At 42.0% G+C, this 16,095-nt stretch overlaps 1 protein-coding gene across 2 annotated transcripts in view; it reads left to right on the top strand.

Annotated features, from left to right (window-relative positions):
- sfmbt2 (Scm like with four mbt domains 2) overlaps positions 1 to 3,251 on the top strand; it is a 53,489-nt gene extending 50,238 nt beyond the window's left edge. For both annotated transcript variants that reach the window (XM_072377634.1, XM_072377635.1), the window contains 3 exons: positions 1,036 to 1,314; positions 1,593 to 1,715; positions 2,272 to 3,251. In XM_072377634.1, coding sequence (XP_072233735.1) covers positions 1,036 to 1,314; positions 1,593 to 1,715; positions 2,272 to 2,412 — 543 coding nt within the window. In that variant the 3' untranslated portion in view covers positions 2,413 to 3,251. The remainder of the gene's footprint in view (positions 1 to 1,035; positions 1,315 to 1,592; positions 1,716 to 2,271) is intronic.
- The last annotated feature ends 12,844 nt before the right edge of the window (positions 3,252 to 16,095 follow it).

Raw genomic sequence — 16,095 nt, forward strand, 5'->3', positions numbered from 1 at the left:
TTGACATTACATTTACATTGAGTCATTTAGCAGATGCTTTTATCCAGATAAGGCATACATTCAAGCATCATTGCACTAATAAACCCTGGTCTGAGTGCAGATGGAGAAGTTTGAGTTAGGTGTGTTAGAGGTGTCGGAACAGGAGGTTTTCTTGGAAAAGATGAGTGGGCTGAGGCACTGAAGGCACTTTGCAGACAGCATTAATGACTTTAATGTGATTATGTAGCCATTAGTAGCCAGGGGATGTCAGTGAGTAGCTGATCGTACGCCAAACACGGCATCACATCAAATCACATTCTGGACCATTCGTTGGGGGCTCTGCGGAAGATATGGCGGTAGATAACCATGGCTTGAGGCAAGAGCTGGGTGACATACTGAGTCAGATATGGCCTCCCTCCATGTGGATATGTCAGAGAGACATAAACAGTGGGGTCAGTTTTGAGAAGCTGTACGAGCGGGATTAGGGGCCCCAAGAATGTGCGGGGTCCCAGTAACAAGCTGTGGGGCACTCCAATGCAGATGGATGTTTGTCCTTGCTGTGAGAACTGGAAAGAGCACAGAGTAAAGTGTGAGTCAAACAGGAGATGTGCCATCTCAGAGAGCACCGATAGTAGGGTGATATAATTTACAGTGTCAAATAGATACAGTAAAAATGTTTCTTTTGATGTCCACAATGATTTTCAGACATTTTTCAGATAAAAAAAAAACAGCAATTGTGGAGGCTGACACAAGGAAATATGTGAGGATTTTAGCTGAAAAACCATCATCGATCAACTATTAAACTATTGTAATTCATTTTCTGTCGACCAAATAAAAAAAAAACAGCTTCACAGAGGTGATCTTTAACCCTAAACACACAAATACAAATCTAACGCACATAAGCGTTTTACAGTTTATCACATGAACATTCATAAAAGCTCCTTTTAAACTGGTTGCTGATGGAATTAACGTGAATACAAGAAAAAAAGAAAAGTGGACTACTAGTTACAGATTTGAACAGGTGAGCAGAATCTAAGTGTTTTTCCCTTTCTGCAGAACAGCGACGAGGGAGAGGACGATGAAGACATGGCGTTGCAGTCGGGCAGCGAGGGCACCAGTTCGGAACCTCGCGAGGACCACACAGACACCTCGTCGGTGGAGGTGACCAGCAGCAGCCGTCCTCGCAGAGCCGCGACGCTGCGCCGGGCCGTCAGCGCCGGGCACTCCATGGACACCCAGGAGGCTCCGGGGGGCCGCAGAAGGTCGACCCGCTCGCTGTCGGTCTACAGCCAGAACAACAATAAGTACCAGCCACCCAAAGGACAAGACGTGCAGGTGAAACTGAGAGGCCTTGGTCCTCACTCGCTGCATGTGCCCCGTCTGCTGACCTGAGAGAATAGATCAATGGACTGATAAATGGCAGCTGTTCAGCTTTAGCATCTTGTTGGTGGTAGTGATTTGTAGCGTTCCATCTTGAGCTTCTTCTCCTAGAAACAGATCAGAGATGAGGCACAAATCCAACTTAATATTACAATAGCCCAGCGATTAACTAAAGATAATTTTGTGGATCTGTTTTTATTCATTGTTGGTGTGCCTTTAACGTGTGTGTTCAGGTGGAGGAGGAGGAGGGTCAGCTGGTTTTGGACAGAAACCCGTTGGAATGGAGCGTCGACGAAGTCGTCCAGTTTATCAACTCGACTGATTGCGCGTCACTGGCCAACATCTTCCGGGAGCAGGTATGGGACAGATGCATCTCTTCTTCTTTCACAGAGAATCGTCTCCTGTCCTAAAGGGTGTCATTCAGGAAGCACTCAAGCTCTGTTCCTTAGCATCTGGAGAATTTGAACAGCTCCTGTCTTTGCTTGCTGTGCAGAGACTTCTGTCCTTTATTCCTGAGCAGAATAGAAATAGAAACTATTCACTCCCCTCACATGAAAATAAGGCAGTTTGTGCCTCACAGTGCGACGCCGCCACTGGCTCTGAAACGCCTTAATTTCACTCCCAAACTAAAAAAAATAAAATAAAAACAATTCTCTCCCACAAGTCATTTGGGAGTCTTCAGCTAATATCACCTCAACTGTTCTGAAGAAATAAATTCCATCCTCGATAGTTATGGTCACACCTATTTTTCGGCTTTGTTGCGATATAAAACTAACAAATATAAGTGAATGTTGGGTTGGAAAATGAAGTTTTAACACAAAAAGTTCTCGCGACCAACAGCCTCCTCCAGGCTGAATGTAACAGAATTTGTGCAGCTCTTTCAATGTGTGTGTGTTTGTTGTTGCTGTGCAGGACATCGACGGTCAGGCCCTGCTGCTGCTGACTCTGCCCACAGTCCAGGAGTGCATGGACCTGAAGCTCGGACCCGCCATCAAACTGTGTCACCAGATCGAGCGCGTCAAGGTTGCCTTTTATAAACAGTACGCCAACTGAGGAAAAAAAAAGCCTCTACAGCAAGTCGTCCGGCAAACCCCACCCCCCCAAGTCAGAAGGAATGTTGTGTTCGCGCACAAGTGGAAGAAGATGGATTAGCCGCCTCCTCGTGGAAAAACTATTTTGTGGATTTCCAAACTCGAACAAGGACTGATGTTTTTCAGAACAGCCGTACTGGAAAAAGCACAAAACCGGGGTGACAACAGGAGGGTATTTTTTTTCCCTTTGACAATTTGAAGGATACATTTCTGGGATACTCTCCGTATGAAGATCTTATGCAGTAACTCCCCCCCTCGACAAAAAAAACTACCAGATGACCCCGCTGTCTGCCTCAGCGGATCTGTGTGCTTTGCTTTACTCATCTGTGAAGATGTTCTTTTGAGAAGAGACAGTTGTTATTTTCCTACTTTTTAAATTTTCGCCATCGAGGGACATCGCAGTTCAAATTGGGCAACTATTAATCGTGAGAAGGTTTCCCCCCCTTTTCGTGTGACACAATTGGTTCTGAAAACATATTCAAAAAGTATTTAACAAACCAAGAATTAATATATTTGGAGTATTTATTGCTGCCCTTTATTTGGATGTGGGGGGGGGGGGGACTCTAAGTGTCAATTTAAAGTCTTTTTCTAATGAAATGAAAACGGGAACCATCAATTTCCACCTCTTTTCTTTCTTTCATGGGTATATAAGAGAAAAAAAATAGTGGTCTCTTCTCATTGTTACTGTCACGTGAAACAATCACCTAAGCTTTTTTGTGTGTGTGTGTGTCCATCTATGCAATTGTGTTGCAGATATTTTTGATAAAGTGAAGAAAAAAATAAATTTCTATTGATTTTTTTTTTTATTATTAATATTTTTTATTTATCTTTATCTAGTTTTCCGCCTGTATTTTCATCAGCGGACTTGCAGCATTTGGATATGACTCTCTGAAGACATCGGCGTCTACATCATTTTCACTCATTAACAGAGGTATTTAGGGAGGGAAAAGGCCCCCAACTCAAGGGATGAACCAGTGGTGTCTTAAATTGCACCTTTGGGCTCTTTATCCCCAGCGGCCTGCTACAAATGCTTCAAATATATCACAGATGACGTATATAAGATAGTATATCAACGCCAAGTGGGTGATCTTCTTTGAGCTATTACTGAAAACTTGGGATATCGACAGCAAATGATGAACTCGCAACACGTTTATGTCCAGCAGTCACGTTTTTGGGGATATAACTGGCTGGATTACTGGATTTTTTTCCCCCCTCAATTTTGAGAAATAATTTTAATTTGGATTTGAATTATGTTTTGCAACTTATTCCCTGACCCGCTCACTCACGCGCAACAATAGGTGTTCATTTTCTCCCTGAAGCTTCGGGTAAAGGGGTTAACAGATGCTCCCTCGTGCACGGTGAGATGTAGGAAGTCAGACTTCACTGTGGTTAACACAGTGTTGCAAAAAGTCAGCTTAAAGAGGAATCGCACCCCTCCTCCTCCTCCTCCTGTCTGCTGCTCTTTTAGAACAATCAAACACTCCGTTGGTGCTTTTACCGCCTTCACTTAGAAATGAAAGCCTAAACGCCTGGGTTAGCTCGATTCATTAATTTCAATCTCTGCATACGCAACGCACCAAAGACAAGTATTTCTATCCTAGCGGCTGCAGTTAAAGCGATGCCTCATTGATTTACAACCCCAGTGTAAATGCACTCAAGGAACTACTTCTGCAGATGCCACAAAGGCTGAAGGAGCTCGACTAATATTTGCATCCATACACTGAGACAGATGTAGGATGCGAGCGCTACCTGATAAACTGCTTAAAAAAAAGAGAAATGGAAAATATTTAGGTCAGTCAAAATGAATAAAGAAGTTGTTGAAAACATAAGCTTGAAGTTAAAAATATATATTTTAAAATCTTCATCTAAAAGCACTGGGAAAGAAAAAAAAATTGACATGATTGTGTTAGTGTTAAAAAGATTGGTGTCAAGGCATGTTTTCTCGAGGTCCATTCCCAACCATATCATCTGTTATACGGCATCAGATGGGGAAAAGCTGCTCTCTAATGTTCCTTCCATACAACACTAAACAAAAAAGAGCATTCAGGCATTGAGAATACCGAGCTATTGAGAGTTTCAGGAGTTATTTTGTCAAACAAATAATCGCATGCTTTATTAAGCTGTGAAACGGCAAACTGACACAGCCGCAACTACTAACTGCAAATACTGAGAACACAAATGGCCTATGCAGCATTACAACACAAAAGATTTTACAATCACCGGCTTTCACAACAGTCGATGCTCTACAATCAAACAGAAAACCTGGATTTTAGGAAATTGCGTTACTGTGGCGTTTGTGTCATCTCTTTTTAAGGGGGAGTCCCTCCACCCACCTAATGACCTGATGTGAACAAATTTTTTCCTCTACACGATAATGGGGAAGAAGAAACCCCTGTGGATACCTGGATCATACGACACCGGAGCAGGGCAGCCACCATTCAAGCATTCCCAACGCAGAAGGTACTGGCGCTGCATTCTTCAGCGAGTTTTTCCAACAGATTCAATAACAGCTTTATGAATGCCATGATGCAATGCATTCTGAACCTGTGCCTTATGGAAGTGCAGAACGAGCTCAGAGAGTGTTGGGAAGCTTCATCAGAAGATTCTCCCTGAAGAAATCCTCCCAGTTATTAAGGAAATAAGCACAAAGATACCATCACAGTTTCTGACGAAGGTGGGCAATGCTGGTTATTTATAGGGATATGCCATGCTCTGGGTAATTGAATGCATCCTCGGTCATGTGCCACAAAGCCTTGGACATGCTGACCATGAAAGAATTCATCATCAAACTCTGCTCTGACGAGCTGAATCTGTCATCCGCGTATACTAGTAGACGTAGACGATTTCTACAAAAATGGGATCGGCTGCATTCATGAAAAGTGCACATTAGCAGGACAAGACCCGAACTGAAAAGCCGAGACAAGAAAGACGAAAGTAAAACAAGAACAGTATGAATAACAATATAGTTTATTTCTATAAATATTTTTACTCGGATTCATTCATTTGTTCAATTTATGTATGAATAATAAGACTTAGAAATGTCGATCAAATATTTTTGATATAATAATGACAATAAAACAAACTTAAGATAAAGTTTATTTTATTTGGATTTTTACTGATGATTTTACTTTTATTTATTTTATTTAGTTTTGTCTTAATTTCTCTTTTGGATGTTTCCAGAACATCCTGGTGGTGAGTCTGCCCTGGCATCTACAGTGCGTTGGGTGGACGTTGGGTTTAATTTCCGGGGCCTTCTTCTGCTCTACTTGGTACAGTTCGGGGAAGATCTTGTCACACCCGTTGTTGTGCCAAAACCTGTTTGACAGAAACATTGCCAGACGCCCTGGGAAGTTGTTTGACGGGTCACGTATGATTAAGTTTTCTTTGTAATCTGATAACGTGCCAGTGACGGCACACGCCAATAAAAATAATTAAATGTAAACCATTAACAATGGGGAAACTCGGTTTTCGAGGAGGCATATCATGCCCTCTTTTCAAAAGTCGACACAGTTTTATTGAGGTCACAACAAAATCTTTTTGATATGCTTTGGTCAAAAATAACTCAGAGACACGGTACAAGACTTTCCTTCAAAACTGGGAATTTACAGCTCTTTTCACGGCAACTAGTTTTTGGAGGTTACCTGAGCGAGTCCACTCCCACAGCTCTGAGCTACGATGCAAATGTACTTTTTTTTTGTTGAAAGGAGCATTGTCTAATTATCTGCTGTTCGCTAGATTCTGTCATTTCCGATTGTGATGAATGCAACACTCCATGCTTCGGAAAAACTACGTGGCCTGACGCTGCGTGCAGCACACTACCCAACACATCCATCACTCAAATGTGTCACGATGTCTTCTCCATCGAGTGAAACCACCTTCTCAAGTTCTGAGGTTACTTTTGGAGATATAAATTATAAATAGATTACATTTGGTTAGATATTCTGTGAAAAGATAACTTACAGTGAATGTTACTGTTAGTTGTTCTGCATCATATTAGTGTTTTGTGGACCCCAGGTGGCTACCTGCGTGGTAATAACAGCTAATATTAGCTACGTAAGGCTAAAGGCTATTTGTATTTAGTTTGATAGAGGGATAGCATTAGCAGGCATTGTATCTGACTGACATTATCTTCAAAGCCTCTTAATATCACATTACACTTTGATTGAAATCAGCTGATCTCCTTAACACAATGCTGAGTAATTTCTGTCCAGCTAACAAAGCTCTACTGAGTAGTTTTGGTGCATAAACTCACGTGAATCAACAGTTTTCAACAGGGACACGGAGAAAACGTTACGTTTGTTTAATCAGATCAGCTGATCGTCTGCAAAGTTGTGGAGAATCACGCTTGCGCCACCCTTCTAGGCGACGCAAGTGGTGTCCTTCTGGGTAAGCGTTTGTGTTGAGCAGATCGCGGTATATGTAGGGTGACCATATACCCTACCAATTTACCAGATGTAGGACAAAGACTATGTTTGTGTGGGACAATGTGGGATACCAGTGCATGGAGGTGGTCTAAAATAACTTTAAAACAATAAACCTCTTTATTCTGTCCCTTACCTTGTAACATTACCATGCTTTGCCATCTGGTTGATTCAGTAGTACATAACAGACTGCAAATAAAAACATAACAACGTATATCTAATGCAACTTTCCCAAGTTCTATGTAAGAAAACGTAATAAGCATAGAGCTTTCATACTATTTCACAGTGCCTCCAAAGTTAACACACCTGACTGTGTACAATTAAATAGAATAGACAGGACTACAATTGTTCTTTCAATTATAGTACTTTAATAAGGGTATGGCTTTCCTGTATTTTCTCTAACTTTACCAGACCCACCTTGCACTGGTTTCACCCAGGGGTAGATAGTTTCCCAGTCTTTGTTGTAGTCGCATTTTCTTTTCTTAGCTGTACGAGTCATGCTTTCCTCCCTATCCAACCATGTCTGATTTGTATTGTTTTTTGTTGGTGGGCACGCCCTTAACCTGCGTCCACGTTCCCGTTTGATTGTCATGATCAGACAACCCGCCCCGCCCACTGATGACAGCCCTCACTTGCCAGATTATAAAAAACGCATTTCAAAAATGGAGTCTGTCAATAACAATGCGGGACAACGACACAATATGCGGAATGTGTGAAAAGTAATGAAAATGCAGGACATCTGATCACCCTTGGTATATGTAAATGAAAAAAGGCGAAATCTAAAGTAATAAAAACGTAACAACTAGTTTCATAGGGTGACTATATAGCACTAACGACATAGTTTGATGTATTACATTCCATTTCTGTTAATAAATCCCCAAAATTATTACACACTGCTCCTTTAAGTTAAATATACGGCAGAGTATCCAGCATCAAAGTTGAGAGCTCACGCGAGCACAGTGGGTAAGCCGGTCTCAAACTACGGCACACCGAACTGTCCGTAAAATACTTTGACAGGAACATTTATTCTCTAGTGCGTATATTTCCCCTCATCTACAGTTTGACCACTGTGTCGGTGTCATGATAAGTTATGTGTTGAAGGGCGTTGTGAGTGAAGGTTACGCAGTCAAACAGGAAATAAACGTATCAGCAGATCATCCACAAACTTTCATAGTAGATTCAATTGAAATCTTTGTGTTGCCATATACCGGTCAGCTGGCAGATTATTACAACATCTTAAAATTATCAGGTGGCAATTCCACCATCACGAATAAACCCCGTCAATCCACGAAACTGTTGCCTATACGGGCTGCTCTTACCTGAAGTTTGCTTATGTAATGGTGCAGTGTGGCGCATTCAATGATAAACTGGTAGTTGGTCATTTCCATCTGGGGGGGCAGGGGTAAAAACTCCCATTAGAAGTCAGCTGACCCAGTAGTCGGGCTACACTGAGTCGCTCAACATATTGACTGTCGGGATGGCACTGCCCTGACTTGTCTCACAATCATACTTCCGGAATGATACTGCCACCCCCGTGTTTGACTGTAGGGATTGTATTATTGAGGCAATGCTCTGGGTCTGTGTCTCAGCTTTCTTTGGGCCGACCGAACACCAAATGAGACAGTTTTTAAAAAACAAAAATCCCACCAAGAGTTACAACTACACATGTGTAAATGAACACTGGCATTTAACTCTATTTTTTTCCTTGAAATCGGAGGTCTTTTTATACCGAAGATGTCAACAGAAGTTCTCAGATAGCTGTCCAATTCCTCAACTAATTAAAGTTTAAACCCATCACTCAAAAGCCAGTTCGAGACGGAGCAGATGGGCCGTTAAGTAAACGATGTAACAAGATTAGACGCAAACGGAGCACGATTTTTTAAAAAAAAGAAAGGAAAAAGAAAAGCTTGTTCACTCACAGACAGGTACGGAGTGATCAGTGAGAGTTCTGAAGCTACAGACACATCACAGATGATTCTATACTGACAGAGTTCTAATAATAGCTACACTAAATCCATCTGAGATGGTTTTGGCAAAAATAAGCAGCTGGGGGAAAACTGTGTCACTGTCTCACATTTCAGACAGGACCACAAATAGGATTAGATCCCTGAGTCAACACCAAGTCAGTATTAGGTCCCTGTTCATGGCTTTACGTATGCATCATTTACATCATAATTTTCTTAAGAACAGAAGATGATGTGCAGAAAGGTTCCTGGAACCGAATTGAGCAAGTGACACCGCAGATCCAAAATGGTTGTAAAATGTCACCGAGTCGGTCGTATATTCTGGAAGTCACAAGGCTGTGCGGTGTGCTTCCAATCCAAAAAGTATCAAATATTCAGTTTACGATGGAACTGTTCTGTTTATTGAGAGATCACATAATGGGAATTTTATATTCTTCTCCTACGAAAGGCCGCTTGTGTCAACCACACACCTCTAAATAAAGAACTATTAAAAAAAGATGTTGAAAAAAGAATGGGGAAAATGTGACATTTCAGCTATCCAACCGGCCCAACGGCCAGCATCTGAAAGAGTATGGAGGTATATTAGTGGACAAGGCATGAATAACGTGCACATATGTGAAGGACACCATTAACAAATGAATGACTGATGTACATAAGTTCTGGAGCCAGCCAGACAACCTCTTTTTCAGGGAGGGTCCTGCTTCTTTCAGCAAGACACAGGAATTCATTTTACTTTCACGGCTACAGCAGCTGGTCTCCTCAGTTCCAGACCCGTGCTCATGGCACCATACGTGATATTTCAAGTTCTCGGCTAATGGCTCTTAGGGAACCGACTTGTTGGTGCGAAAGTACCATTTTATGTCGTTCTTTCGTATTTTTCATAGATCCAGCTAAAGAGCAAACGTTAAAAAGTGTCGTCGTGATTTTGTGAAAACTGGTTCTTTGAAGTTGTCTGACATGTGCAGACGCATCACTGTTTTTTTATTCTTGAATGATTCGTAGGTCAGTGTTAAGTGGCTTAACAAACCAAGAAAAAAATCCACTGAAGATGGTCAGGTACACGAGGCCCAGACTGATAAAGACTGATAATGAGCAGAAAAAGCAGCCAATGTTATAATAAAAACTTAGAAAGGCCTTCACAAAGCCTGGAGGACTGTTGCTCGAGACTAATCTGAAAGATAACAAGAAAGTCTGGCTGCTTGAAGAATTTGGCACTACAGGGTCTAAACAATTTGCACATTTCCTGCATACCGTTAGATTTTAGTACACTTTGATGACACCATAGCCATCCTTTTTTAAAGAGCAAAAGTCATCTAGTTTAATAAAACAACACCGTCAAAACTCTATTTGAGCTGCAGGGGCTGTTAGTAAAGTGTTTTCTCGGTAGAGCAGTCCATCGAGGCAAAATGAAAGCAATTACTCCCTGCAGTATGTGCTGATGATGGCTGTTTCATGTAGCGGCACTTTTTTTTGGGGGGGGGGGGGGGGGGGGGTTAATGCTCCGTTAGTCATGCATGCAGCACAAGACTGTTTACTGTGTAACATCAACCAGCAGAATTTCATAAAATTCACATTAAGAGCGTGTTGCAGCTGAAATCATTTAACAGCTTTTCTCCTGCACACAGCGCTCCCCCAACTCCGACACTTTGTATTGAGTCATTCTGAAAAAGCTGCTGCCTTATACTGTTGCCAGGCAACCTCGTATCAAACGTCCGCTGTGCATGATCCCCCCCCCCCCCCCCCCTTCCTCCCTCCCCGTTGTATGTGAATACAAACTAACTCCTGACAGCCGAGGAGTGAAGAGACGTTTGAGTTACAGGGAAGCTGTGAATGAGAGCAGACAGAGAGTTTATGTTTCATGTTCAGCTTCTGTGGTTTTAATGGTTTCAGTTAAAGGTGCTGGCAGATGGTGCATTTCAACAGTCTTGATAGGAAATCAAATCTCCTGTCAGTCATGTTGCCTGAATAGCAGAACAAAGCTCATCCCTGCTTTAGATACACATAAAATCTGTCAATCTGAATCCAATAGATTGAGGATTTGCAATTTGGCCCAGAGGCGCGAAACTCTTCAACAAAACCACACACACACAAAAAAAAGGGAACAGAAAAACAGATCAACAAACCAGATTCGAGAAAATACAAAGAAGCAAAAATCGGCAACAACAAAAACTGAAAACGGGTGGAAAACATCTGAGAAAACGTTGCAAAACAAACAAAAGAAAACAGATGAAAGCTTCGGAGATGCACCAACAAAAGAGAGAACACAAAAGACAACGAACGTTTCAGACTATACAAGGAAAACAAAGATCAAAGAACAAAAACACCCCAAAATTTTAGAAAAACACCGAAAAAGAAGTGTCGGAGAAAGCAACAAACAATTATTTTTAAAAAAAGAAGAGAAAACCAAACAATAAACACTTCACTGTGTTTACTGCAAAGCCAAACGTTTGGTTTGGTTTAATCTGCACCGGAGCAGCTCAAGTTGTGAGTTTCACATTAAATCATCTGTAGAAAAAAAATCTACCATCCTTTCATCCCGACAGAAGCAAACCAAGGCAACATTTAAATGCTGTCAAGCAGAAACAGTGAATCAATTGTAAACAAACCGATTAGGTCCAAGACTTTCTGTGGAACTGTGTCAACATTTCTATGTCAGGGCTAAATGAATTCCTTACATATGAAGTTAAAAGTTGAAGAGCTTTTGTGCAGCAACATATCAACTTACTACTTTGCACAACAGTTTCCTAATTAAAGGCTTTTTAATTACAGTCTACTTTTGTCGCACTGATTTTTATCATGTTAACACTTCTCCAGTCGTGCAACCTGCTCGCCCTCAAGTGTCAGGCAGTCGGTGTATTTCACGAGCGTAAACTGTTGTGTAAAAAGTTGATTTTTACCCGAGCTTGAACAGGTTAACAACCCGTCCTCGGTATAGGTTTGAGGTTGTGTTTAAGGCTGTGTTTAACGTGCTTCCACGTATCCTACATCCATCAGAAGACTAAACATGAAAGATGTCAGCAAATTTCTGGCATTTCTGTAAAAATGTCAGTCAAAAAACACACAAGACACAACAAGCAAAGAGCAATGACCGGCGAGCAGTGAGGTCTGTAATGTGGTCTTCATCACATGATGTCGTTGGTTTTTACTGGAAAAGTGTGGCTACCGCCCACCCCACCCTCCTACATCTCAAACCCACAGCTGAATGGAACAAATTTGCGCCCCCTTTCTCTGCGGGCTGTCAGTCACTCTGGTTAAGTAGGAAATCACAGTATGTACCTAAACTACTGTGGAGCGATCGCGCAAAAACTGCCAAAGTTTTCTCTCTCGACATAAACCAAGGTTGCGCCCTGCGGGACTCCTCGTCTGCTTTCAGGTCACAAAAACTCAGTAAAACTCTAACCCAGAGTGTGCCGTAGGTGTGTCGGAGAGAAAGAGGTGGGAGGTGGGAGGTGGGGGGTCGAGAAGTGGAGGAGGAGTGAGGGGGAGGGAAATCGCGGGCCGTGAAGTCTGGTGGTTGGAAAAGAGAATGATGCTATGTGTTTCGACAGGTGGATCAGTTTGTAGAAACTGGACTAGACTCGGAAAAAAACATTCAAATTATAGGTGGTTAAAAGTTCTTCATAAGATACAGACTGCAGTATGTCCAGAATATTTGAGTGTGACTGTAAAGTAAACTGTTATTTCTGGGTATATTTGGCTTGTTTTTAATACAATAGCCAGCAGACTTTTCTCTCTAATCATGGGAATGATGACGAAGACGTAAAAGTGGAAAGATCCTGTGAGAAAAGGGGCCGAGTGTCTCCACCTTAGCAGCAGAGTCTTCATATATAATGTAGGCAATCAAGCAGAATCGTTCTGCAAAATGGTCCTTACGGCAGCGACCTCTAAAAGTCAAACGATACAAAACTGGTGCAGCTTCCTCAGAATATGTTTTTTGTTTTTTTGCAGAATTAAAGCGACACGTGCTGCTGACCCGTTGAACCGTTTGGCGGCTTTGCCGCGGATTTGGACCATCAGTGACGGACCGACGCGCTCAAAAAAACAGTAAACAAAACCAGAAGCCTAAAATTTGAGAGGAGAATGTCCCGGTGCTGTATAATCTGCTTTGCAACATAAATCTACGTCCCATTTTTGTTCATTTAATTTGCAAAGGTCTGTTATGAAGCCACATTCAGTTACACACACGCTAACCAACTAAGTCTCACAAAGTGGTACATGTAACCGCTCCGTTTTTTCCAAGAAACTGAATAATGACGAAGACATTTAACGTCTCGCTACGTCTTGCCACGTTTGACATGGCCGCAAAAAAACTTGTGAAGAAAGAAAACGCTAGAGAGAAGAGACAACATGCTACAGATGCTGCACATACGGGGGTAGAAGAAAATGCACCAGTAATAATGCATTGTGGGAAAGCAAAGGGACAAATTTGTAGGATGTTTCAATATGTGTTTGAAAAGCCAAGCAACTAGCAACAAGTGTGGGGGCAAATAAGTTATCTGCTAATCAATTCATTCATTTGAATTTAAATCCGTCACATTAACCATCCCCCACGAATGCCATGCACTGAAGGTGGGAAAATATTCATTTCGAGCACATCATAATGAAAACTGGTGCATTAATCGAGGAACTGCGAGCAAGTTAATCAGTGAAAATAACACTTAGTTGCAGCGTTGACAATGTTTGCAGAACGAACCAAGTCGAGGGAATTCCACCTGAATTTCAATGACTTTTTCCTGATTGCGTACTGCAGCTCCTTTAAAAATCAGCTTCTGGAGACTTTCAGAATTTAATAAAAAACCCGTCACAGGAAGCTCAAGTTGGAGTGATTAGAAGTCTGCCAAAGCTCCAGTGTCAGACAGTGAAAATGAACCAATTCCCTACCGCCATAGAAACTATCGTTTTTGTCCCCTTTTTAAGTATGATACAGGTCCTCCACCAAGTGCAATAACAGCCAGCCCAACCAGTCCATAGGACTTACAACTACCCGATTATCAATCATTAGGCTGTAATCAAATCATGACTGATGATGAAGAACAAAAACACACAGATTCGTTTCAGCCTTGGAAATATATTTAGGAAAGTTGTCGAAATGTTGTCGATCACTGCAGATGCAAAACCCGGCCCTATAATGAGGATTGCTACTGTGCACATGACTTTGATTCACAATAAAACTCATTAACATGACGTGACATTCATGTATACGGCTGCCTTTTTCCGCAGCTCGAGAAAAGGCAGTTGAAACAAACACAGAGGTGTGTTTGCGTGTGTGAATGTGGGGGGAAGGAGAGGTGTATGGTTAACCATACACTGAGCTCTCTCAGTCTCTTTCACACACAAACCATTACTTGCATTGCACTGCAGGCTTGAAATCTAGGTCAAGCCAACAGACACAGTGTTTAAAGGCTCGGCAGAGAGGAAGAACAATCAGATGTGATGAAGACGAGTCCTGATCTGCCGGCTCACCGCTGAACTCGTGCCTCTTGCTACTCGTGCCTTTTGTTGCTACAAAAACCAACACCCCGACCCATACGGGGCGATATCTGACGATTTTCTGCCACACTTCTCTTGGCTACACTTAAACTTTTCCAAACGTTCGTCTAAAACAGCAGCAATATCATCCACTCCACTCAAACTGAGGCAAGTCAGTGTGCCCACCGAGCCTTTCTCTTCTGTGGGTGCCAGTTTCTGTCTCTGCTGTGACCCGATGCCTTGTGACAAGGTAAAGGTAAATGTGTGAATTTGCTGCAGTGAGCCGCTTTTTCCAGTTGAGGAAAAAGGCAGTTAATGTGTCAAGTTGGTGGTGGTGGTGGTTGAGGGGTGTGTATTCATAACCATCATGACGAAGAAACAGTTTTGGACCTGCAATGTGAGAACGACAGCGTATTGGTTCGACTTGAACCCTTTCAATCCCAAAGTTTCTTTAAAGCAAAATATATAACTCGAGCTTGTTCAGTTTTCTGCGCTAAAAATCGAATGGAAATGCCATTAATTTGCCATTAAAAGTTCTATTACTGTTGCAGACAAATCTACAGCTTGAATTCCTGTTATGCTGGCCTCCGCTGTTACAAGCATCCACTCATGTCCTCTTAAAGCATTTATGCTATTAAATTCACTTAAATTACACTTCATGCATTTCCATAGAGGTATTCATTCTCACATCATAGAGCAAGTCCCCCGCTTTTAAGAGTTTTCAATCACTTCTCATTACCCTTCATGTCACAAGTACAGTCGGCCTTGGAGCCTACAGGTGGATGCTGCCAGTGGCAACAAGCACGAGCATTAAACGGATCAGCTGGATGAGAGGGGGGTGTGTTATAAGTGGTATGTGGAGCATGAGGCAGATTGTGTATGAGGGAGCAGAACAGCTTCTTAACTCATTTCTTTGAGAAGAGAGGTGAGCAGCACAGCCGAGCTAACACTTACACACAGATTGACGTGATGTCAGCAGCAGTTGTCTCCGAGTGAAGGCAGCACACGTTAGGCTTCATTTAGGGACAACTTTGCATCGATATTTTTGCCCTTTCCCCAGTGATCGATCATATTCAGCATCAACGGATTCCTTTCCATTTCATGTTAAACATTAATCAAATGAAAGAGAGAAGGAGAATTTTCCAGCTTCAAGGCCATAATGAATGATGAATAAGTCTAATTATCATATGGGTGAAGTCAGGCCATTTGACTTTTATTATGCTTTTTTGTTACGCTTATAGGTTAAACTAAGATCGGATTTAGTATCTTTGCCTTATACCATGGGAAAAATATGCACAAGAACTATTGATCAAGTCAGCATGGGGGCCCCACCGAAGTGGTTTATACATATAGGGCCCAGAATTTTGTGCTACGTCCCTGGCAACACGTCACATGAAAACTGGTCTTTAAAACATTTCTGGGCCCTTGCTGTAAAACTAATACATTTTGGACATTTGGGACAAACATGATCTGTTCTACTTTGGTTTTTGGGTGGAACTTGGTAAAGAAATAGTCGAGTGAAGTCTTTGCCACAGCTCAGGATCAAAGTCTTTCCTCACTTCTTCAAATGAGCGTATCTGCAGATGTGTGACGTGCAGTGGCAAGTCAAAGTGTGGTCAGATTTTTTGCCGCTAAGTTAAGCAGAAAATAACGTGACCTCATCTGAAGCTCATCTGAAGATAATACATCCTGTGAACATTTCAGTAAAGATTGATGTGCTGTCTTGGAGTGTGTAAAAGAAAGGAGTGTCGTCCAAAGGTTTAGACACCTCAACAGATTCGAGCTCAGTTT

The sequence above is a fragment of the Leuresthes tenuis genome, unplaced genomic scaffold, assembly GCF_036924035.1.
Source record: "Leuresthes tenuis unplaced genomic scaffold, fLeuTen1.0.hap1 SCAF_23, whole genome shotgun sequence".
In the NCBI taxonomy this organism is placed as follows: Eukaryota; Metazoa; Chordata; class Actinopteri; order Atheriniformes; family Atherinopsidae; genus Leuresthes; species Leuresthes tenuis.